This window comes from Saimiri boliviensis, chromosome 7, assembly GCF_048565385.1.
Source record: "Saimiri boliviensis isolate mSaiBol1 chromosome 7, mSaiBol1.pri, whole genome shotgun sequence".
NCBI classification, from domain to species: Eukaryota; Metazoa; Chordata; class Mammalia; order Primates; family Cebidae; genus Saimiri; species Saimiri boliviensis.
The window spans coordinates 92,072,876-92,098,834 of NC_133455.1; the positions used below are offsets into that span (position 1 = coordinate 92,072,876).

The window sequence follows — 25,959 nt, forward strand, 5'->3', positions numbered from 1 at the left end:
GGAAGATGAAAAAGTTCTGGAGGTGGACAGTGGTAATAATTACACAACAACTTAATGCCACAGAACTATACAGTTAAAAATGATTAAAATGGTAATTTTATGCCTATTTTACTATAATTTTTTAAAAGCAGGCTAAATATTCCAAATGAGGGAGTAAAAGAAATCTGATTCTAATTAGTACTATATCTGAGAAGGCACATTTGCGTACATCACCTGCCCTGTCTTTCAACAGTACAGGGGAGCAGAGAATCAGGTCATTTGTGCCTAGGTCCCAGGAATTATATTACTACCTCTTCATCACTTGCTTAGCCAAGTACTCAGAACGCTCAATTCATTTGCTCCACCTTCAGTTAAAAAATTCAATAGGAATCTGAAACACCATTATGAAAAATCTACAAGTGCTTCTTAAATTAAGACAAAGTGCCGGGCGCGGTGGCTCAAGCCTGTAATCCCAGCACTTTGGGAGGCCGAGGCGGGTGGATCACGAGGTCAAGAGATCGAGAGCATCCTGGTCAACATGGTGAAACCCCGTCTCTACTAAAAATACTAAAAATTAGCTGGGCATGGTGGCGGGTGCCTGTAATCCCAGCTACTCAGGAGGCTGAGGCAGGAGAATTGCCTGAACCCAGGAGGCGGAGGTTGCGGTGAGCCGAGATCGCGCCATTGCACTCCAGCCTGGGCAACAAGAGCGAAACTCCGTCTCAAAAAAAAAAAAAAAAAAAAAAAAAAAGACAAAGTACAAAGTTATCTATTCTTGTATGAAAGAAAATAGCCTCCCATGATCAAAATAACCTCCCATTTCTAAGCAAATGATACAATGAGCATACTAAGTTATATCTTCAGTCTTCAATCTTTTTTTATAAGATAAAAAAGGACAGATAACTATCTGTGCTAAAAGGGTTAACAGAACGGTTTCAAAACCTTCATATAAGCAGCCAGATGGTATCCATTTACCTCAATCACTATCTGTGGTAATCAAAGCAAATAGATTTAAAAATACAAACCTACTTCAAGGTTAAATCAGCCACCTCAGTTCCATGTCTACAAAATTAAAATTAATAGGTAAACTTAATACAGGAAAAGGCATTAGGTTTTTCTCAACATTGGAGGAACACATGAAGAAATAATGCTTACTAGTCAGGAGAATACTTCTAAAGTATCACCCCAGACTTGCCAGACTCGCTTTCCATTTAACTGGCTATCCATCTAAGTCTTCCAAATACCATATGCAAAGATCTTACCAGTCTCTTGAGAAAGGACAGTTTGTTCTACATGTATAGCTGGCAGTTGGCACTGGGGTGGCGTCTGTGTACTTGCTGTAGTAAAACTTTGATTGTAGCCAGGTGAATAAGGGGACTCCTTTATTTCTTGTTCTTTTCGTGGAGGCAGAGGTGCATTAACATTAAATACCTTAAAAGACAAGGACACACTGAGTCATCTGGAAAGTTTCAAAGAAAATGCTTAAGGGTGACATCCAGCAAAATTCTACAATCAAAAACTTCTATTTTGCAGGCAAAGGACTTGAACAGACATCTCTCCAAAGAATATAAATGGCAAATAAGCACATGAAAACATGCTCACTATCATTAATCATTAGGAACATGTAAATCAAAACGATAATGCAATACAGTTTTATACTCATTAGTAGGACTACTTTCAAAAAGACAGAAAATAAGTGTTGGCAAGGATGCAGAGGAACTGAAACTCTCATGCATTGCTGGTAGGCATGCAAAATGGTCCAGCCACCACTATGAAAAATAGTGTACTGTCTTCTCAAAGCATACAGAATATATGATCCACTAATTCCATTTCTAGCTATATGCCCAAAGTAATTGAAAATAGGGATTCAAATAGATATTTATATACCCACATTCATAGCAGCATTGTTCAGAATAGCCAAAAGGTATAAACAACTCAAATACCCAATAGTTGAATGGAGAAGCAAAAGGAAGTACATACATGAAATGGATTATTATCCAGCAGTACAAAAATGGAATTCTGATACACTCTATAACACGAATGAACTCCGAAAACATTATGCAAAGTGCAGAAATTCAGATATAAAAGGAAAAATGATACAGGATACCACTTAGATAGAACAGGTAAATTCACAGAAACAAAGTGAATAGAGGTTACCAGAGCTGTGGAGGGGGTTACAAATAGGAAGTTGTTGCTTAATGGGTACTAAGTTTCTGTTTTAAATAATGAAAAAGTTCTGGAAATAGTGATGATGACTGCACATTATGAATGTATTTAATGCCACGAATTGTATACTTGAAAAAGGTTAAAACGGTAAATTCTGTGTTACATATATTTTACCACAGTAAAAGAATCAAATCAAAACACTCCTACTTGATTCCTGATAGAATTTACACTGAAGAGCAAAAGTTAATCTTCCTGCTATTATGCTATCATAATAATGCTTACTGAGAATAAAAGCTATATAAGGGAAAGGAGTCTTTTTTCAAAAACTAAAGATGAATGAAATATTTTACCATTTACTGAATCTTTACCATGTCGCAAGCAATGATCTCTCCTTCTATGACTCTCTACCTCCCCAACTCTGCTCCATTTTTCCTTACATCACACAGCACCTGATATAGAGGTATTTGCCTCCCTAGCCCTCCTACCTCCATAATAATATGTCGAGTTTCCTGAGCCTACTTTTCTTTTTCTCACTGCTACAACCTCAGTGATTAAGAACAGTGCCTGGTTTTGTAACTATTATATAATCAATAAATCAGTAAGAACCAATGTGAACTGGGTAGAATTCAAACAGGCAGAGAAAACAGATTGGCATGAGCAAAAGGTATTGTGACAAGAATGTATAAGGCAAGCTCAAGAGACTAAGTGTGGCAGGTTAACAGATGTGAAAAGGTACTGAGTGTCAGGCCGAGGACTCAATTTCATTCTGTAATGGAACACTGCTTGCTTTTAATTAGACAAAAGAAAAGGTAAAACCAACAAGGCTATACTATGCAGGATGAACTGACAGAAAAAGAGTGAAAGCAAGGAAATCAAGGTATCTATCTAGAACTAAGATATTCTAATTGATCAGTTGAGTGAATTCAGCTGTCTGGATTCACCAGCTGATTTCCCTGGGTGGTGCCTGCTTTCCACTGTTACTCCACTGGCCCCACTACCACCATCATTCCCAAGTGCTTGGAGTAGGACACCAACAGGAAGGGTATTTACTGGCTCACTAAGTCTTCCCCCACAACAAAGAACTGTTTTATACTAGCCTTTGTTTAGAGAATAAACATACCAAACTAGCTGTAATATTACCAAAAAAAAAAGCTTTACAATTTGTTTAAAAAAAAAGATGCATAATTTAAAACACCACACAAATCTGAACAAATCTCCAAAAACCATCTTGAGACCAGGATAAAATTAAATGCAAGTTTCTGCAATGACAGAATACCCATATATGTGTCTGGTATTTCAGGTTACTGATGTTAGGGAATAACACTAGTATTGATATTAGTTTTTTTTTTAAATTATTTATTTATTTTTATACTACTTTAGGTTCTGGGGTACATGTGCAGATCATGTGGGATTGCTGCATAGGTACACACATGGCAATGTGGTTTGCTGCCTCCATCCCCCCGTCACCTACATCTGGCATTTCTCCCCATGTTATCCCTTCCCGACCTCCCCATCCCCTTGCTGTCCCTCCATTGGCACCCCCAACAGACCCCAGTGTGTGATGCTCCCCTCCCTGTGTCCATGTGTTCTCATTGTTCAACTCCCACCTATGAGTGAGAACATGTGGTGTTTGATTTTCTGTTCTTGTGGCAGTTTGCTGAGAATAGCCATCTCCAGGTTCATCCATGTCCCTACAAAAGACACAAACTCATCATTTTTTATGGCTCCATAGTATTCCACGGTGTATATGTGCCACATTTTCCCTGTCCAGTCTATCGTTGATGGGCATTTGGGTTGGTTCCAGGTCTTTGCTATTGTAAACAGTGCAGCTGTATGAACATACGTGTGCATGTGTCTTTATAATAAAATGGTTTATAATCCTTTGAGTATATACCCAGTAATGGGATTGCTGGGTCAAATGGTATTTCTAGTTCTAGGTCCTTTAGGAAGTGCCACACTGTCATCCACAATGGTTGAACTAATGTACACTCCCACCAACAGTGCAAAAGTGTTCCTATTTCTCCACATCCTCTCCAGCATCTGTTGTCTCCAGATTTTTTTTTTTTTTTTTTTTTGATATGGAGGTTCGCTCTTGTTACCCAGGCTGGAGTGCAATGGTGCGATCTCGGCTCACTGCAACCTCCGCCTCCTGGGTTCAGGCAATTCTCCTGTCTCAGCCTCCTGAGTAGCTGGGATTACAGGCACGTACCACCATGCCCAGCTAATTTTTTGTATTTTTAGTAGAGACGGGGTTTCACCATGTTGACCAGGATGGTCTCGATCTCTTGACCTCGTGATCCACCCACCTCGGCCTCCCAAAGTGCTGGGATTACAGGCTTGAGCCACTGCGCCCGGCTGTCTCCAGATTTTTTAATAATCGCCATGCTAAGTGGTGTGAGATGGTACCTCAATGTGGTCTTGATGTGCATTTCTCTAATAATCAGTGATGATGAGCATTTTTTCATGTTTTTGTTTGCCATTTGATGAGACTAACATCATCCTGATAGCAAAACCCGGCAGAGACTCAACAAGAAAAGAGAACTTCAGGCCAATATCCATGATGAACATAGATGCAAAAATCTTCAATAAAATAATGGCAAACTGATTGCAACAGCACATCAAAAAGCTTATCCACCATGATCAAGTAGGCTTCATCCCAGGGATGCAAGGCTGGTTCAACATAAACAAGTGGATAAACGTAAATCCACCACATAAACAGAACCAAAGACAAAAACCACATGATCTCAATAGATGCAGAGAAAGCCTTCGAAAAAATTCAACAGCGCTTTATGCTAAAAACTCTCAGTAAATTAGGTATCGAAGGAACGTTATCTCAAAACAATAAAAGCTATTTACGACAAACCTACAGCCAATATCATACTCAATGGGCAAAAACTGGAAGCATTCCCTTTGAAATCCGGCACTAGACAAGGATGCCCTCTCTCATCAATCCTATTCAATATAGTATTGGAAGTTCTAGCCAGAGCAATCCGGCAAGAATAAAAAAATAAAGGGTAGGGCCGGGCGTGGTGGCTCACGCCTGTAATCCCAGCACTTTGGGAGGCCAAGGAGGGTGGATCACGAGGTCAAGAGATCGAGACCATCTTGGCCAACATGGTGAAACCCCGTCTCTACTAAAAATGCAAAAAATTAGCCAGACGTGGTGGCACCTGCCTGTAATCCCAGCTACTTGGGAGGCTGAGACAGGAGAATTGCTTGAACCCAGGAGGCAGAGGTTGCGGTGAGCCGAGAATGCGCCATTGCACTCCAGCCTGGGCAACAACAGTGAAACTCCGTCTCAAAAAGAAAAAAAATAAAGGGTATTCAATTAGGAAAGCAGGAAGTCCAATTGTCTCTATTTGCAGACGACATGATTGTATATTTAGAAGACCCTATCATCTCAGCCCCAAATCTCCTTAAACTGATAAACAACTTCAGCAAAGTCTCAGGATACAAAATCAATGTGAAAAAATCACAAGCATTCCTACACACCAATAACAGACTAAGAGAGAGCCAAATCATGAGCAAACTGCCATTCACAATTGCTATAAAAAGACTAAAGTACCTAGGAATACAACTAACAAAGGATGTAAAGGACCTCTTCAAGGAGAACTACAAACCACTGCTCAACGAAGTAAGAGAGGACACCAACAGATGGAAAAACATTCCATGCTCATGGTTAGGAAGAATCAATATCGTGAAAATGGCCATACTGCCCAAAGTAATTTACAGATTCAACGCTATCCCCATCAAGCTACCAGTGATCTTCTTCACAGAACTGGAAAAAACCACCTTAAACTTCATATGGAACCAAAAGAGAGCCCGCATAGCCAAGACAATCCTAAGCAAAAAGAACAAAGCTGGAGGCATCACGCTACATGATTTCAAACTATACTACAAGGCTACATTAATAATTAGTATTATTAAGCTGTTAGTAGAAAACCCTGTTTCTCACCCACACATTTTTTGTTTAATATGGGTCCTCAGCTTTGCCTGTTACTAATACTGAAAGAGGGAATTGTGCTCTGATAAAACACCCATTCAAAATTTTAGAGGCTGTGGATTTTCTACTCTTCTGCCACAAACAGTATTGCCACTGTCCAAATATAATTCTACCAACCCAAGTAAGTTTTACAAAAGGCAAACTTTTCACAGTACCCAATAATTACGCAAGAGAAACAATGGCTTTTTAACAGGAATAATGAACTGCAATCATCATTCATGTTTTATACTCACTGTCTGCATGGCTTGAAAGGGTGCTGTGTTAATGGTTACTGAACTACTACTTGCTGGAGGTGACTGGAAGCCCTGTTCAGATCCCTTTGCCATGGAAGGATTTGCAGAAGCTAATGAAGACGCTTTCTTGCTTGGGGGAATTGCTGCCTGGGGAGGAGAAATGCAGTATCAGCCAATCACCTGCCATATAACAAGCAGTTAAGTTACTCTAAAACCCAAACTGGCATAAGTCAGCAAGTTCTTTAGGATGACATTTGGACACAGGAATGCAAAAGAATAGCTTTTGCTTACAATTTCAAATCTCAATTGCTGAGGATGCACACCAGTATTTGCTTTGCACAGCTTGCTGACTAAGTCAAAGAGTCTTACCAATAACCAGTCTAACAGATGAGGGGCTGAACTTTTTACAGGCACCTAGTCCTTTTCAAACCCTGAAATGGTATTTTCCAGTTAAGAACCTAGTATTATTCAAAATTTATACAGCAGAATTAGATTTAAGAAAAACCTTGGGTTAGTTGTCTAGTATTAATTTTTCTCTATTTTAAACACTTACTAGTGGGTTTCTAAGTCAGCTACCTAAAACAGAAAACAACTCTAATCCAATTTAAGTAATCCTTACCTAAGGAAGCCACAAGTTCCTGACATAACAGATTATAAATCCAAAGTCTTAAAAAAATACCAAAAACCAATCTCAACTAGACTGTGAAGCAGATAGCTATAAGTTACTTGGTAACAATCACTTCTTCCTCTTCTTAAAATGAGGAATGAGATAATTTGAATTTAGATCATATCAGCACCATAGAAACTTAAGGATTATCTATATTTTCTTATATTCTATAACGCATACATATCCTTAATAGTTAAAATATATCTGATAGTTGCTAAAGTACCCCTCAAAATTCATTTTACTATGTCCATCTCAAGGATTTACTCAAACTTAGCAAAAACTGTAACTCAGAATTGAAAGCACAAACATAATACTGTAAACTGCTTTTTTTTTTTTTTAAGATGGAGTCTTACTCTGTCACCCAGGTTAAAGTGCAGTGGTGCGATCTCAGCTCACTGCAACCTCCACCTCCTGGGTTTAAGCAATTCTCCAGCCTCAGCCTCCTGAGTACCTGGGACTAGAGGCACATGCCACCACACCCAGCTAATTTTTGTATTTTTAGTAGAGACAGGGCGTCACCATGTTGGCCAGGCTGGTCTTGAACTCCTGACCTCAAGTGATCCACCTACCTCAGCCTCCCCAAAATGCTGGGATTACAGGCAAGAGCCACCATACCCAACTCAAAATACTTTTGACAAAGCCAAAACAAAACTAATTCATTTCAACTCAGTAAGTGCTAATATTAACAATATAAAGTTATTGAGCTTTTGGTTACACAAATAAGAGACTTTTCTCCTAAAAGTCCTTCAACGTAAAACTTGACTTAATGCAACCTATACTTTTTTATGTTAAAATTGACATTTACTGCACTAGATACGGCAATACAATATTAAATCTGTTTATGCGGCAAAGCCACAATAAAGTTACCTGTACAAGTTCCAAGATCACAACATCTACAGAAGGCAATACATTAATAAAGTATAAATGTTACATCATTCAACTAATCATGCCTGTAATTCATAAGATAAACTGGTTGTGCTATTCTTTAAGACACAAAAGAAATTAAAACAATCGGTCTTTTACCTCAGGAGTCTCTGAGGTCATAAACTCTGTTTCAGATCCAGAAGAAGCCTGATCGGTAGTAATCAAGCAAGCATTTGAGCTACAAGTAACTGGAGAAGAAGTAGCCTAGACACAGGAAAAAAAGGCACATTTTGTTCACTTTATATTTCTTGGGCCCTGACCTTCCTAATATGTTACTCTAACTGAACAGCCACATGTGCCAAGCACCCTGCTAAACACACTTTACACATGTTAATATATTTAATCCTAACAGTAATCTGTGAGGTAGATACTATTCTCATTTTCTTGACAATTAAGCAGTGGCAAAGAAACATTAAGAAATTTGCCCAAGATCATACTACAATTAACTGGCAGAGCTGAGATTCAAACCCAAGCAGACTGCTACACTGCCTTACCAGGCCCAGCCACAAAACTACACCTCTCATCCCACTTTCACTGATTCTTGGCCCTGCACTAGATACCATTCACAGGAAGGTGAGTGCTGGGCACCTTTAACACTGTAGGGTCAGCTCTGCCAGAGATCGTAATAACTATGATTCCACGCTAAGTACTATCAGCGTCCTAAAGAGGCAGGCTGAAGTATAAACAGGACAAATAAGCTCTACATAAATCAGAATGAAAATTCTAGTGAAAAATTAAAGTTGACAGTATGTGTAAAATAAAAATTGGGAGAAAACACATTAGGAACTAAAGTTGTGACAACTGTAGCCAACAGAAAATGAAGAGTAGCTAGGAAAGACTTCTATGGCACAACAGGTATTCAAATATAGCAGACACTCATAAAAATCTGGCAACAGCAAGACCCAAAGTGTCAGTAAATTCACTCCTTTTATCTAAATGCTTCTATGTGGTTCTCAGAAGCCCAAGTAATAAAATAGGTGAACTGGAAACTAATGAAGGGTAACAAAACAGAGAAACTATGTTTCTGTGACCTTCTTGAAGGAACCATTATGGTATGCTACTTTTTAGGAAGAAGAATGGGGATTAAGTTTTAAGATCTTATGGAAAAAAAAATGTCTGAAACCGTTTTGAACATTTTATTTAACCAAATAAATAGGCATAACTTAGATCTGGCCAAAATATTAGAACCATTATGAGATTAGAGTGTTTCTAAAACTAGGTCTTTCTTTTGGCTCTGTCATTAATGAGACAAGAGCCCAAGAAAAGCAGAACTCGCTGCTGTGGGGAAATAACTCTACTGCTAAGGGAAATTCCACAGATGCTAAGTTAAGGCATCTTAGGCCATTCGATAATCTTTAAATGGCTTGAATTTTACTTAAAAGGCTCATGTAATAGCAAAGACATTTATATTAGTATTTATTTAGAAGTGATGGCAGTTCTTCCTTCCAAATTCCCGCTCTTTAAGTAGACCAGTTGGAGGTGGGCTGATGGTGAATAAACATAATGTTTGAAACTAATGTTCCAAAAAACGGGTATGAAGATTTATCCAGAAAGCTTTTCTTTTTTTGAGACGTTGTCTTGCTTCATCGCCAGGCTGGAGTGCAGTGGTATGATCTCGGCTCACTGCAACCTCTGCCTCCCGAGTTCAAGTGAATCTACTGCCTCAGCCTCCCAAGCAGTGGGGACTATAGGCGTGTGCCACCATGCTCAGCTAATTTTTTATACTTTCAGTAGAGACAGGGTTTCACAGTGTTAGCCAAGATGGTCTTGATCTCCTGACCTTATGATCTGCCTGCCTCGGCTTCCCAAAGGGCTGAGATTAAAAGCATGAGCCACCATGCCCAGCCCAGGAGGCTTTTAAAAATACAGGTACAATCCTAGAAAATTGTGCTACAATAGCTCAAAGGTCTTATCTAGAAATGTGTATCATATTAAAGTCACCAGGGGCTTCTGATGCAACCATCCCACAGCCTGCACCAGAGAACTACTAACCTAGAGCAGAGCTTTTAAAAAAACTTTAACTTGTCAATTGAAAGCCTTATGCAGAATCCTAAACAGCTAGAACAGATAAAATTTAACTGCTTTAGTAAAAGCAGTGAGTGAACTGGAGGAAAGTAGGAAAAACCCTAAAATACCCTGCTAAAACAAATACAGTTTGAAAATTAAGAGCTGGGTGCAGTGGCTCACAACTGTAACCCCAACACTTCGGGAGACTGTAGTGGAAGATTGCTTGAGCCCAGGAGTTTGAGATCAGCCTGGGCAACATAGCAAGACCCATCTCTCTTACGGAAAAAAAAAAAAAAAAAAAAGAACCACCACCTCACCAAAATATATACAAACCACTGTAAATGAATGTTATTTACTCCAAAGCTTTAGGAATAAAAGGTTGCAACTGTTGAACAACCTTGTCAAAATGTTTAACTTATAGTCAAAGCAGCTACTGTCAGGAGAACTGTCATAAGCTTTTCAGAGGGACACAGAGAAATTTTTGTTCAAAGGTAATGACCAGAAAACAAGTGAACCTTCTTAATACTGATGGAAATGGAACTGGCATTCATTTAGTAATGTCAGTGATCTGGTCCATTTGTATCTCTAAGTTTATTCTGTGACAATAAGTTCCACAGAATGTGAACTACTGTGGGGGTAGGGGACTGGTTAACAATGAATAAAACAATTAATTTCTTTCTACAGACCCTTTACTATGCTACTAAATTAAACAACTTAAGAAGCTCAAGAGAAAATAATATTCTTAGACAAGGCACCCTCTAATCTCTTCAGGCTTGCTCTCTCCTTACTAAAGTCAGCAAACCTGTATTACAATAGATGTTTTCAGCATAGTCATCAGGTAATCATTTTAGGACAAGCTATATTTAGTCTACAAAACAAGATATGCTTAGAACACTTTTAATAAGTTTATTAGGTACATTAGAATCAGTAAGTCTGACTATTCTTTCCAAAGTAAGAGCTTCTTCCTTCAGTAGCAAAGAAGAATAAAAGATTAATTTGGAAAGTTACCTGTAATGGCTCTTGAAGAAAATCACTTTGACTGGACAAATTTTGTTCTTTAGATGCTGCAAGGAGTAAAATAAACAGTAACTACTAAGAGAAGACAAAAGTTTATGCATATCAACTAGGAGGAAACTAAAGTTTACACTTCACAGAAAAAGACATTAGCTGGAAGGACTAGGTCTCAAGTTCACCATGCACTTTCTATTAGAGTTTTAAAAAGAGAACTGTAGAAGAATGGAAAATACTAGTTCCACTGTGACACAGAGTGATGTTTTAAGGTTGAATGGGCAAAAGTAGCATTTCGAGACTTTCAAAAAAAAAAAAAAGAACAGACATTTAAAAATAACTGATAATAGTGATCTGGAAGATAAGAACTGAGCCACCAGGCATAGCAATTAACTGATAAAACTTAAGTTTCACAAATTTCAAAGTCAACCTTATCTGGATCACCTGTTCAGTTTTTTTCTGATTACATACATTAACATACTTTTCAATTATATAGTTTGTTTTTTGTTAACATCCATCACTTTTATTAATTATTCTCTATTTATTCTCCTTACTTCACCCAGGAATTGCTACACCAATCATCAAGCTGGTGTATACTGCTCACTACAGCTGGACTAGCTTTATGTCACTCCTCTCTGGAGAGAAACAAACATGGAGCAAAAGGTCTAAGCACTGAAGCATTGGGCCAGATTCAAATGTAGCCTCCTTCATTAGTTACTGTGTTAATCACTATTCTACACTTCATTGTGGTAATCTCACCCGTAGCTAAGACCCAAAAGCCTCAACACTAGATTTAGAGTCCAAAGGAGTCAAGCAAGTTCTAGTTAGAATTCACTCCAAAAACATAAATTATAAAAAAGCTATTGAGTATTTCCATTCATCTATCCAGAGCCTTTCTCCAAAACATGAAAACAAGTCAGTTAAGTACACTAATGTCCTAATGGGCATTTACCTACATGTAACTGTTAACAGATGGATACAGGCAGAAAAAATACACCAATATATTAGGACATGTAAAATAAAATCATTTCAAAAGACAACAACAAACAGCTGGAAGCTCAAGATGTTTGCTCCAAGTCTTTGGAATGATTACATACCTACGGGGCTACCTGGAGTAGCTGAAGGCGGTTGTGATGATGGAATTGCACTTGAAGGTTTGTCAAAGTCCAGAACAGACTCCTAAAGACACAATTTTAAATAAGGAGTAAAAAACAAAGATTACTCATTTAAAAGCTATTACCATTAAATTATTCATGATGCTGCTTATAGACTATTAGCTACAGATATCTAGCTAAAGCTATAAGTATCTAGCTAATCACTATCTCAAAATGTCAAAAACAGTCTTCGTTGAAAAAGAAATTAAGAATTGAAAGTAAAATCTAAAGTAACTGCCAACCCTTAAGGCGTGTAGAGTGTTAAAACTACAAACGTAGGCCATGCTCTATGGCTCACACCTGTAATCCCAGCACTTTAGGAGGCTGAGGTAGGAGGATTGCTTGAGCTCAGGAGTTCAAGACCAGCATGCGCAAAAAAGTAAGACTTTGTTGCTACTAAAAATTTTTTTAAGAATTAGCTAGGCATGGTGGTATGTGCCTGGAGTCCCAGATGCTCAGGAGGCTGAGACAGGAGGATCACTTGAGCCCAGGAGTTTGAGACTACAGTGAGCTATGATCACGCCACTGCACCCCAGGCTCAGCCAGCAAAGCTAGATCATGTCTTAAAACATAACAAAACAACAAAAACACTAAAATAGTAATTCTAAAGCCTAAGTCGGAAAAGAAACTCTTAACCTTACTAAGGCCCTAAACACAGTCATCAATCCTAGTCTAATCAGAACCCTCATTTTTATTACACCCAACCAAGGAGCACCTATTTATTTCAACCATTTACTAACTCATGCTGTTAAAACACTTCCACAATGAGAAACCATTCTCTTTTATCTGCCTATCTTGGCTCTCCCAAAAAACTTTCCAGTATTTTGCATAAACTACACCCTTGCAGGGAGCATTTCAGTTCTTTTATCTTCAAGTAATCTGATGGTATAGGCAATTCCTACATTTTGCAAATAAGTGTGGGAGGTTAAATAAACAGCTGGTAACAGAATTGGAATTTAAACCCAGGCCTATATTCAAAGCTCAGGATCTTGCACTAAACAAAAATATTTATTTGACTACTTCAGTCCTCAGTAATCTCATACCATTCTCAAATTCTGTAAGTGTATCTCACAACTTACACATACTGTGTAACATAATTTATCATTTAACTATTGATTTAACACAAATTTACAATCTTCTACAACTGGAATATAAATCCATTGAAGGCAATGAATGTCTTATTTTCTCTATCTATAATGTAATGGTACCTAACAATACCAAGCATACAGTAGGTTCTTACAGTGGGTTCTCAGAGTTCTTACTATTGATGATCTATAGCAGTAATGATACGAGAGCAAGTTAAGCTTTTCATACGTTTAATTCTTTTTGTTGTTGTTGTTGTTCTAACAAACTTAGGAAGTAGAAACAATAATCCTCATTTTTCAAATAAAGAAACTGAGGCAGAATCAAGTAATTTCCTAAACTCCAGGCTAGGAGAGCTAGGAGGCAGCAAGGCCAGAACTTGACAGAATAATCTGTGCTCTTAACAATAATTTCACTGTAATGTTTCCAATCAGAATCCCCATAAATATCATTTAAGATTTTCTAAATGACTCATACTTGCATAAAGTTACAAGTTCCTTGAATCCGAGTCATCAGATCCTGCAGTTTTTCTTTCCTCAATACTGGATCCTTCGGAAGGGTAGAGGAAGAACCTACAGGCTGATGCATAGGCTTAGGCACCTACAAGATAATCCCATAACGTGTAACAGTGAAATTCAAATTCTAATCTAGGAAACAGCTAAGACCCTAATCTAGGAAACAGCTAATCTAGGAAACAGCTTATCACTACATCTTAAAGGAAGAGACAAAACAGCAATGTTCATTTAACACAGGTAAAGAATTTCCTCATAAATACCTTTTCTAAATAAGCAAACTTTAAACAGATTTTTCCCCTTCACAATTTTCATGGAACTCTTTCTAAAATACAGAATATTGTTTTTAAAGAAAAGATCCAGCAGAACTTCCTTGTTAAGAGTGTTTCCATTATGGACATGAGTTACCAAATATCCTCTAGGATAAGATGCCACTGACTGTGAGGCATACCAATGAGTTTTTTTTCCACAGGGCAAAAATTACTATCACCTTAAATATCCCATTTTTAAGATGTATCTGATTTCAGAAATCAAGATGTAAATACATATGTAAGTACATACACACATATCCTAAAACTGAAGGGATACACTACATTTTGTTATAAAGTAAGTACACTCTCGGGGGTTACTTATGTTTACAAGGTGGTTAATCTTCATCCTAAATTGTTTAAAATTGCGCACATTCTGAATTAGACCAATTTACGGTTATTTTTTAAAGCTGTCAGCATGCCAGTCTCCATTAGCGCCACTTCTCCACCTTCTAATTCACAAATAAGATACACAGCTAAGTTTGTCAAAGGTACCAGATAAAATAAGAGTTAAGAGACTGTAAGTGAATTCACATAGGACTCTTTTAGAAGGAAAGTATGAACATTAGTGATCAGTCTCACGTTTAGTCTTTTTGTTTTGAACTCTATTTTGTATTTGACTGTACTTAGTCAAGTGTTCTAGACAGCTCAAATTCCAAGACAGAAAAATACTACATTACACACAGAAGTATCCTCTCAATCACTGAAAAAACACTACGATTTCAATATAATACTATCTGTGCTAGAAAAGCAAATTATGAGTTTTGGCCTTTTGAAATATACAACCCTGATTTTAAGTACAATTCAACAAATAGCATGATAATATTCTTGTATGAAAAAGGTTCCGCACTGCTATACCTAGTGGAATTTTAAACCAGGTTTTTAAATGTAGCTTTATTGAGATATTAAATTGGCTTTTTAAATGCTTTTCAAAAATAGTTATGTTACAGTTACTGTTGTTTGATATTTGGTTAACAAAGTTGCTAATCTTCTATAGGGTAAGGAAGAAGCTAAAATTAATATTAGCAACTTGAAAAGAGAGAGAAAGGAGAGAAAAAGCAGCCAAATAACTCCAAAATTCTGTTCCCATACACCAGAATTAAGCCAAGGGTAATTTACTTATAAAATGCAAAGTTTTGCTTTCCCCAAGCAAAATATTTTCACATTATTATATTAGAGGGTCAATAGTTTATCAGAAAGCCTTTAGCTAAAATGGCACAAAAGTGCAAGAAAGACTACTCCATAGAAATAGAGAACACCGAAAAAAAACAAACAAAAAAATAAAAAAAAAAAAAAAGAAATAGAGAACACCGGAAGCAGAAGTTCATATATCTCAGCAAATGAGGTGGTAACAAGTTTGCATTATAAACGGTGGTAAATAACTAATTTATAATTTAATAAAAAGCAACACTAACATAGCATTGTACCCAAGAATTATTCAATGTAAGTGTTACTACCTGAAATAGGTTATTTATCCTTAAAAGAATGTGGCCTTATATTTTAACTAATCTTGTACTCTAAAACCTAGTTACAAAATATTTAATGCCAACAGTTTTCCCATCTTTGGAAAAATTCTCATTTTGAAATGGAAATAGAGAACTAATTCAAATTCCTTCCCCCAATACTGAAATATCTGCAACCCTAAACCTTCTTCATAAAGACCTAAACTGAGTGACCATAGATGAGTAGAAAAGAAGAGAATATAGAAAATTTTAACTTGTCAGAAAAAGTTATTCATATAGCAGGTAGATGACAACAAATGAAATACAGTATCTCCCATCCTGTGACAAGTATTTACATTACTCACTTGTTCACATAATGATCTTGTCTAAGCTATCCACTATTTTTATATATTATTTGTTAAAATTTTGGCATTAAAACATTTTATAATTGTAGAAATTTCATCTCAGATTAGGCTCAAAGACAAACTAGATTTACTCTCAGTTTTCGAAGGAAAACAATAAACCTACCCACTAAAGAGGGTAAAATACTTTATAGATTAACTTCACATGGGTTTTGCTGTTTTTTTAAAGAGAACTAAAAAGATACTACCATAACACCTTATTTATGCCTACACTGACAAAAGCAGAATGATACAGATCAACTCACATCTTTGGGTTCTGTGTTAAACTTCCTGGGCAGGAGCTGGTCATTTGGTATGAGGCTTGCTGTAGCTACTCCCCAGGACTTTGGAGATATCTGTGACTGTGATGTTAAAGAGTGTTTTTGACTCTCAACATTGTTTTCCCAGGATTTTGGAGTCTCTGGCTGTTTTGAATCCTGTTCTTCACACATGGGAGTGGTCCATGACTTGGTGGTGTTCTGTTCACTCTGCACAGAAGGTGTCCAAGACTTTGGAGTTTGCTTCTTTGGATCTAGTTCTTTCTGCAGCTGAACCGGCCATGGCTTTGGTGTCTCCTGCTTCTTTTGTTCCTCTTGAACATATCCTGCTTTGGATTTAGGAGTTTCCTGCTTCCACTGGCTAGGAGATGGCTTAGATTTGGAGATCTCCTGCTTCTTCTGCTCTTCTGGCAGAGTAGACCTGAGTTTTGAGGTGTCTTGTTTTCTCTGTTCTAAGGAAACTGCAGGCTTGGATACTTCCTGGTGCTTACCAGGAGACTCCCAGGACTTGAAGGATTCCTGTTTCTTTTCCTGACTATCTGGTTCAGTAAGCATATCCCAACGTTTGGGGAGATTTGGTTTTCTAGCATAATCTGCTTCCCAAGGTTGCTCTTCGCCTTGTTTGTTTGAATAATCTACTTCTGTCATATAGCGTCTGTTAAGAAACTAGACAGAGAAACAATGCAATTAAGTCACAAAATTCATAGAAGACCCTGAAGGGAATATTCACCTCCATTAGTATTGCTAGGTCCATTGATCTAAGCTGTTGTGCTAATATGAAATTTCTGTCCTTATTCTACTTGAAAAGACTTTCCTACTTCTCTGTCCATTCCTTTTTCCTCAATTAACAGACTTCGATACTTTAAAAGTAGCAATTTCTGTTTGACTTGCCTAAGACTAGCAAGGTTTGCTTGATTCGGACTCTACCAATGAATGCTGTTCCACATTTGCCAGCCTTAGAACCCCTCTCCCCAGCTGACTCCCTCAAATATTAAAAGGCAGAGGATAGTTCAACTTCAAAGTTAAACTGTGTAACCTTAAGCCTTACATTTCCTAAGTTACCAGTGTTTTATTTCCCTTAGACATCAATTATACTGTTTTTGAATATCCCGTTCTTTTCTGCTTCCCATAAATTTCAATGTCACTTCAGAAAGAGAACAAATATCTTTTTCTGCTACCGATGTGCGTAAATTCTGGAGAGAGCAAAGTCCTGTGCATCTTAAAGTTCCTCTAACACAGGAAGCAAAAATAGCTAACACTTGGGCAGTCAGTGTGCCAGGCGAAATCTAAATAATTTCAAAATTAGAACAACCTCTTTAATCCTCACAATAACCCCATGAAGTAGTCATTATCATTACCCTATTTTACATATGAGGATAACAGACACAGCTGGACCAGGTTTCTTGCCCAAAGTCCCTAAGCTAGTAAACTGCAGAACCAGGGTTCAAGCTCCAGAGCCTTAGCTTCTAACCACAACCCTATACAAAAGGCTGAAAAATCAACATGAGCAAATTGTCTTTCAGTATCTTACCTCTTGTGGTTGTATCTCTGGCTGTGCAAATTCCATTAGAGACTCTGGGATGATAAAATGAATTTCAATAAATACTAGGTGAACTCTTAAGTTTTTAGACAGATGACAACTATAATTCATTCTAGCAACATATTCCAGAAGACTCATAACAGAAAAAGGGTAATACAATCAAGTATATTGATGGCAAGAAGAATTCTATTGCTTGTTAGCATGTGGTCTGAGGCTAGCTCAAACTAGTAGCTCTTGTTACATAAGACACAAGTACAGTTTCAGTTAAAAACTGATTTCTGATTAAAAATAAGACTTATTTCCTCTTAGCCTAAAACATAGCTTTTTTCAAATTAGCATTATAGCTCCCGTCCCATGGGGTAAAAATTAGTCATCTCAGCTTGAAACAGCCCTGAAAAACCTCTTACAAGCCAGTTTAAGGTTAGAAGGGGATAACAGAGTGGAGATACTGAAGCACTGGAATTAGTATTAAAAACTAAGGGGAAATAAACATGGAAAATGGTTTGACTCTTGCTTATGGCTACCAGAACCGTGCCTGGACTACCTCCTTAGAAGAGATATTTAATAAATCCAGCTTCAGCAAACAAAAGCAAAAGTGCCATCTGCTCCAAATATTTTTCCCCAGGCAAACGGTAATCTAAAAAATACATTTTCTTTACTGACTTTAGCACTTTTTTCCCCAAATCGATATTTCAAATTAGGTTAATTATATCCTCATTCTGCTACAGTATTGGATTCTACTATATCTTCCATTGTAAACAATTTTAAACAGAATTATCCTACTAGTAGTTTAACAGAGAAGTTTATTCAAATTCCATAAATGCCCTCCCTCTTAACCAATGTATTCTTTTGGGACAAAGTATAAACTAATATTTCTAATAAGGTTCACTCTATAAATCATGGTGATAAAGCCTGGAGATGTTTTATAAACCTAGGTTTATCCTGCAGTAAGTAAAGATTTCCATGTATGTAGAACTAACCAATCAAAATAAGGCAATCACTGCACAATATGTGACTCATTTGGGGTATTAAAAAATGCAACCACTATAAGGATTTTCAGAGGTCACAACAAACCTGGCTCTTTGACAGATTCAGTCTTCGATAATTGTGGGTTTTTTTCTGACTGTGTTAGCATTTCTTCCTCCAGTGGTACTTCTTTTTCCTTGGCATTTTTGGGAACTGGGATACTTTCAAAATAGCCTGAGTTCAGCAATTTAGACAGTAGATCTTTCATGTGTTTGTCTAAGAAAGAGTGATTAAGACTTAGTTATCACATGACCTCACTGAAAATTACTAGGAACAGAAATCCTAATTTCATCCTAGATGTAGTACATCATCACAATAGTTTACATTGATGTACATAGTACGTCATTACAATAGTTTACAACGGTTCACATTGTCATGGTACTGACTGGAGAACCTGTCAGTACCATGAAGAGTAAATATGCAGTCCATCTTTATGCTGAATCAATATGATTTTAACAAGATCAGAATCTCAAAAGTTCAGCAAGTCACTTAAGTTTCTCTGGACCTCCATTTCTACCATTTGAAAAATGACTAAAAATCAGATATCCTCATCAAATATGTCACAAAAGCACACATCTATTCCCTGAGATGAGAAATAAGTCATTTTTCCTATCTGCTCCCAAGACATCACAACTAGCAACCACTCTATCTTCCCCAGGTAATTAAGGCTTTAGAGGAGTAAAAGTCAGTTCCTCAAAATCTACCTATTAGATAGGGTTAAAAAAAAAATCCTATATTGGACAATCTCTATTAGATTACTAATACTATTAATCTTTTAGAAAACCCTATCTTGTACAAACTCTGAAATATTTTTAAACTACAAAATTCCATCATGAAGATTTTACTCAAGTTATGCTGTTTGTCATTCCTACCACATGACCATTTGATAATCAAGAAAAACATTAAAATGATGCTAAGGTCACTATACTACAAATAGGTCTAAAGTTATTTTATTTTAAATATCCATTAGAAACATAATCCCAAGCTAAGTAGAGCTCTGTACTTCATTTCAGTCTTATTATTCCTTTCATAGGAGTACTATGACATAAATCTTTCTTTTTTAAAAAATATCAGCTTTCAGATATAATTTACAAGCAAAATTCACCTACTTAAACTATATAGTTTTAACAGATATTTAGTTATGTTACCACCAGAACCATGATGTAGGCATTTTCATTAACCCAAAAAGTTCTTACTACCCCGCTTTTGCAATTAATCACCTCCCTTGACTCCTCGAAAAACCAGTAACCCACTATCATTCCATAATGCCTTTTCTAGAATTTCATATAAATGAAATCATACAATATGTACTCATTTTATGTCTGGCTTCTTTCACTCAGCATAATTATTTTGAGATTCATCCACGTTGTTACGTGTATCAATAGTTCTGTCCCTTTTTTATTGGTGAATAGATTCCACTGTATGGATATTCCACATTTTATCAGTTTATCAGCTGAATAAAGCTTGTATGAACATTTGTGTACAAGTACTTATATGAACATGTCTTCATTTATCTTAGATACTAGAAGACCAATTGCTCAGCGTTAATAAGTCTATGCTTCATTTTATTAACATAGTGCCAAACTATTTTCTATACTCATTTTGCATTCTAACCAAGAAATACATTTTTAATTTTGATTTAAGCTTGAACGAACTTAGAAATCTTAAGATAGTTATAGATACTTGGATATTTTTTTAAAAAGGAAGCAATCGCTAATAACTAAAATATTTACTACCATTTAATACGTCTTCATTATTCTAAGCTAGTACACAAAGCTATGTGCTTTATGTCCAGTCATCTGTATTTGGTCACTGGCCAAAGTCTATTTAGGAAGCCAAAAGAACTCTCTTTCCATAGACCAATTCCAGAACAATAGACAACAATGTTTTTCAATAGACTATAAAATCATTCATATATTCTTACACTGATGTGGTAGATAAGCCTTAATGTTAACAATGTATGAATTTAAAACTCTTAAATAGAACAGGTACTACCACGCAGAATAGAAAACGGAACCCCAAAATGATCAAGCTAGTGTTGAAGCCAGCACTTAGCTCTCTTTCCAAATCATATTGACTTGCCACTTCAAAACTCTCCTTGAATTGCATTTTAGTGAATAGGGTTATACAAGAGCTGCTTTTAACAGAACTAAACAAAGGGATCATTCTCCCAATGAATATAATATTGTCAGACATGTAAGTTCTGATGGACTGACACAGTTTAGACCCTCAATATCATACTAAACTTCTAGACATAAAGTTTAGTATTTACTGCATAAGTCCAGAGTAGAGAAAACTCACATGTCGTTCCTACCACTGCTTTCTCACTACCTTCCAAAAGGTCCCAAAAGTACAAGGATGACTGCTCCATCTGGTCTTCAACACTGACAAGGAAAAGCAGCAGCAGAACAAAGTGGCTTTAGAAGTACATATATATGGAGCAGTACAATTTATGCAATATAACCCATTAACAGACAAGACATTCAAATGTTAATTTTGTCTTTTTGCTCTTTGGAAATAAAAAATTCAAATGTATACAAGGTGACTAAATGCCTGTTGAAGGATTTCAAATGTAAGAATATTTCCTTAAAACAACTAAAATATGGATTTTGCCAAATAAAACTATTAAAGACTAGACCAAAAAGTATTTAAAGCTGCCAATGCAGTATCATTAGTTATTAGGTGTATTCCCTAAATAAAAGAACAGTGAAATGGAAACATTAAGAGCCGCACTTGACTTTAAAGAAAGCAGCTTCTTTAGCAAATTACATTTTGCTCACATTTCATATATTAAAGTGAAGCTACATTCCCTGAACCCACAAAAGTGGAGGAAGCAATGTATAGATAATGATGATGGAGTAGAATATCAGCATGAGAATGAAAAAAATATATGGCTATACATAGGTAATTAAGAGTTCTATTAGGCTTCTTTCTGATTAGAGACCGATTTCTAGTACCCATTGAAATGACTCTACTTTAGCATGGCTGATAAATATGAAGCTGGAACAGCCTGCATCTAACAAAGCAAGAGCACAGTGTCTGTCTCCTAGCTGATTTACTCCATCAAAGCAAAGAGAGCAATGGATCACTGTGAGGGAGAAAAATCAGACAGCCCCAATTTGCAGGTTTTGTATTTTAAACTATTAAATGTATTTCTCAGTAGTTATTCACAGCATAATAAGAATACCAAATAATTTTTACTTTGAAAGTTTAACGATACTGGCCAAGTTAAATCTTATTTACCTTTACTTAAGCATAGCAGGAGTAAGAAGGCTACTCCGAGAAAATTATTTTAAAAGTTTTAGAAATAGATACGATATTATAATTGTACAGGATTAAAATGTGATGCTCAAACATCTTTTTTAAAAAATCAGTATTACAATAAAGAAGTATGTTAATGAGACCATTCAAATTTACTTTCCTTCCAGACAATCCGTCAACCCTGTCAGAGTCTGAGCCAGTCAAGGTTTCCCATACTGAATCAAATTATTGCTTTCTTAATTTCTCTCTCTCTCTACACACACACACACACACACACACACACACACACACAGTCTCTCTCTCTCTCTCTCACACACACACACACACACACACACACACACACACACAATACACACCCCTAAAAAGCTAAAGTGTCCAGTGTTCCATTTCAGGAAAGTCTTTTCATTAGCTTACCTCAGACTTTCATTTCTTTCAGGGCAGGTCAGTTTTGAAAACTTAATGAGGTAGTCAAGTTCTTTTGAAGGCAAATACACTGCACCATTCAAACCCCCTTTGAAGTCTTTTTGTACATGTTCCTGTGTCAAGTTCTGTAATACATACTGAACTTGAAGTATAGTTCGAAGCTTTTTCTTCTCAGCCTCAAGTTTTAGCATGTGCTCCCTTCTCTGGGCCTTCTTCTGCGCTTTTAGTAGCTGTTAAAACAAATGGCTAATTAAGGTAACAATTCTCTACCATCCCATATAAGCAATACATGTTCTACAAAGTCTAAACCCAAAAGTGCTGAGATTAGATGATAAATTACATGACTGTCACACTACCAGTTTAGTCTGTCTCCTTTTTGAGCTAAATAAGTCACTGAGTAATAAACTGGTTTGTTGCAGGTAACCAGAGCCAAGGGTGTCCAAATATCTGACTCCCAAATCCAGAATGTCTAGTACCTCTAAGATCACCATGATGAAAGCAAAGTCCGAATCATTGATATCCATATTCATTTCAACATTTTACTCTTCCACATTTATATATATCAATCCTTTTTGGACCTTTCAGGTTTTTTTAAAATCTCATATTCCAAGGGAAAAAATATTCAAACTAAAATGGTCAGTTTTCCGTCAACCAAAGATAGCATAAGGAATTGAAAAGCTAACAGACATAATGTCTTCCAAATGTAATGCCAAAAACCAGCCAGAGCAAACGTGTTACTTTTTTTAAGAAGTAAAATTAAACATTTTTTAAATAAAAATTTGCTCCGTCAGTCTGGATGGAGCTATATCCTCCAATTTTAGCTGATAGTAGATACAGAAAATTAATGGAACTTAGGTTTTTCTTCAGGCCTAGCACAGTGGTGCACAACTGTAATCTCAGCCCTTCAGGAATCCGAAGAAGGTAGATCACTTGAACTCAGGAATTCAAAACCAGCCTGGGCAATATGGCAAAACCCTCCCTCTACAAAAATTACAAAAATTAGCTGGGCATGGTGTGTGTGTGTCTATAGTTCCAGCTACTCAGGAGGCTGTGGGAGACAGATGGCTTGGTCCTTGGAGGTCAAGCCTGCAGTGAGTAGTGAGAGTGCCACTACACTCCAGCCTGGGCAACAGAGTGAGATCCTGTCTCAAAAAAAAAAAGTTTTCCCTCCAAAAATTTGTGTATGTAGATTGAGCAACCTTGGATCTACCCTAAAGCTCAGAACTATAATACCTTAAAGGTCTGACATAATATTCATGGGTCCCAGAAGTGGCTTGCCATTTAACTAAAAAGTATTATCTTTCCATGGAGAAACCTAAAAGGTCTTTCCCCCCATAGTTTTTCTGATTGTAACATTTCCATCATATTGGATATTTTGCAAGGTATGAAGATTAGAATACAAAAATAAACAAACATTAAGATTTTTCCTACCGATGGGTCAAAGTACTTTGATATAGCATCAATATTTTAAATTATATAAAAGAGATGTTCATAAATCCTAACAGATTAAAATTCGGGGGGAAAAACCTCAGTAAAAACATTCACTGTAGCGTAATTAATCCCTTTCTAGGGGATGTGGAAGGAACATAGTAAATTTGATTTGTGCTACTGCTAGGGACAGAAAGATAATGAATAGAGATAAAATTTTGAGAATGAGAAATAGACTGGTTGAAGGTTGCATGGGCAAGCACATTTTCTCCGATAGGAAAGGCTCAGTAAGGCTTTTTCCAAGAACTCCACATAGACTGTATCAATAGCACCAAAACTACAGGATTCTTTGATCCTGTATGAGAAGAAAAGAGGATGGAGGTGGCACTCCTAGCTCTCCAAGACACTGGGTTTCTCTTGGACAGAGTTTCATCATGGTATAGGGAAAAGCAAATGATTCACAGGGCATCTTCAGACAATTATACCACATGATTATCTCAGATTTATCTTCACCCGGTCTTCCAAGGTTGGATTGGGTGGTCATATGGGCTCATACCACCTTGAACTTCCCTTATCAAAGCAATTTTGGGTTTCTTGTTTGTTTTTGAGACACAGTGCCATTATGCTGTCCAGGCTGGGGTGCAGTGGCACAATCAAGGTTCACTGAAGCTTCAACCTCCCATATGCAAGCAATCCTCCCACCTCAGCCTCCTGAATAGCTGGAGCCACAAGTACATGCCATCATGCCTAATTATTTTTTTATTTTTTATTTTTATAGAGATAAAGTCTCCCTATGTTGCCCAGGCTGGTCTCGAACTCCCGAACTCAAGTGATTCCCCCTCCCAAAGGGCTAGGGTTATAGATGTAAGCCACTGTGCCTGGCTATTTTTCTTTATCTGCATCCATAATGACAGGGACTACATCTACTGTTCACCAATATTCACTAATGCTCAGGACAGAACCTGACACATAACAGGGCCTCAAATTTTTGTTGAATAAAATTAAGTATCAAGAAAGTCTCCCACATCATGATCAGATGTTATGAAAAGCCATGGACAACAGCCAATTTCTCCTTTAGATGGAAATTAGAAAGGTGGGTTACATTGTTCTCTTTTTCTAGCTGAGGACCAGTTTGGAAAGGAAAACGTAAGAGGTAAACCATTCACAATCAGTAGTACTGAATGACAGAATTGGTTTTCTTAATCAAGACTCAGAATGATGAATCCCTACCAGGAGACAGAGCTCATCTCATGAAGACAAAGCAGAATGTGACAAGGTCGAAAAGAAAGACTTCCAACTTTACTTTGAAGGTAAAAAAAGAAAATGTTCCACAAACTGCAAAACTGGCTATTATAGGACATGTTTGACAAAATAAAAATTTAAAAGAGGAACTTACAAAAAATTACCAGAAAAAACAAAAACAAAAACCTCAAAGTTACTGCCAAGCACCTTTTAGGGTCTTGATTCAGTCAGGCAACCTCCAAAGTACTTTATCATGTCACCTAAAATGAAGGTAAATCTCAAACACATGCAAGAAAAATTAGTTTCATGGATATTAACAAGATTTGGTGAGTTGGGAGCTACCTCTAGACTACAGCAGCAAAGGAAAAAAAATAGAAAACACTATATTCATGGTATAGAGAAAAACTACCTAGGGCCATATCTTGGTTCTACCACTTACTGGTCACATGACTTTGAATTAGTTCCTTTTACTTAAACGTAAAACCCAAAACTATAAAAACCCTGGAAGATAACCTATGAAATACCATTCTGAATATAAGAACTGGCTAAGATTTCAAATTTCAAAACAAATATGCCAAAAGTAATCACAATAAAAGCAAAAACTGACAAGTTAGACTAATTAAACTTAAGACCTTCTATGCAGCAAAAGAAACCATTAACAGAGTAAACAGACAACCTACAGAATGGGAGAAAACTTTGTAAACTGCATTTGACAAAAAAAACTAAAATCCAGTATCTATAAGGAACTTAAATAAATTTACAAGAAAAATAAACATTAAAAAATGGGCAAAGGACATGAATGGACACTTTTCAAAAGACATATATGGAGCCAAAAAGCAGACGAAAAAAAGCTCAACATCATTGATCATTAGAA

The 25,959-nt window shown here is 36.7% G+C and overlaps 1 protein-coding gene across 49 annotated transcripts in view; it reads right to left on the bottom strand.

The window, feature by feature from the left end:
- CAPRIN2 (caprin family member 2) overlaps window positions 1-25,959 on the bottom strand; it is a 50,714-nt gene that overhangs the window by 6,596 nt on the left and 18,159 nt on the right. For 24 of the 49 annotated variants that reach the window (XM_039471964.2, XM_039471959.2, XM_039471963.2 and 21 more), the window contains 11 exons: window positions 22,407-22,645; window positions 21,033-21,115; window positions 18,780-18,947; window positions 17,697-17,740; window positions 16,154-16,831; window positions 13,702-13,824; window positions 12,085-12,166; window positions 10,988-11,043; window positions 8,072-8,176; window positions 6,382-6,528; window positions 1,242-1,410 (listed from right to left, as the gene is read on the bottom strand). In XM_039471964.2, coding sequence (XP_039327898.2) covers window positions 1,242-1,410; window positions 6,382-6,528; window positions 8,072-8,176; window positions 10,988-11,043; window positions 12,085-12,166; window positions 13,702-13,824; window positions 16,154-16,831; window positions 17,697-17,740; window positions 18,780-18,947; window positions 21,033-21,115; window positions 22,407-22,645 — 1,894 coding nt within the window. The remainder of the gene's footprint in view (window positions 1-1,241; window positions 1,411-6,381; window positions 6,529-8,071; window positions 8,177-10,987; window positions 11,044-12,084; window positions 12,167-13,701; window positions 13,825-16,153; window positions 16,832-17,696; window positions 17,741-18,779; window positions 18,948-21,032; window positions 21,116-22,406; window positions 22,646-25,959) is intronic. The other 25 variants (XM_039471975.2, XM_039471974.2, XM_039471954.2 and 22 more) reach the window with 5 other exon arrangements.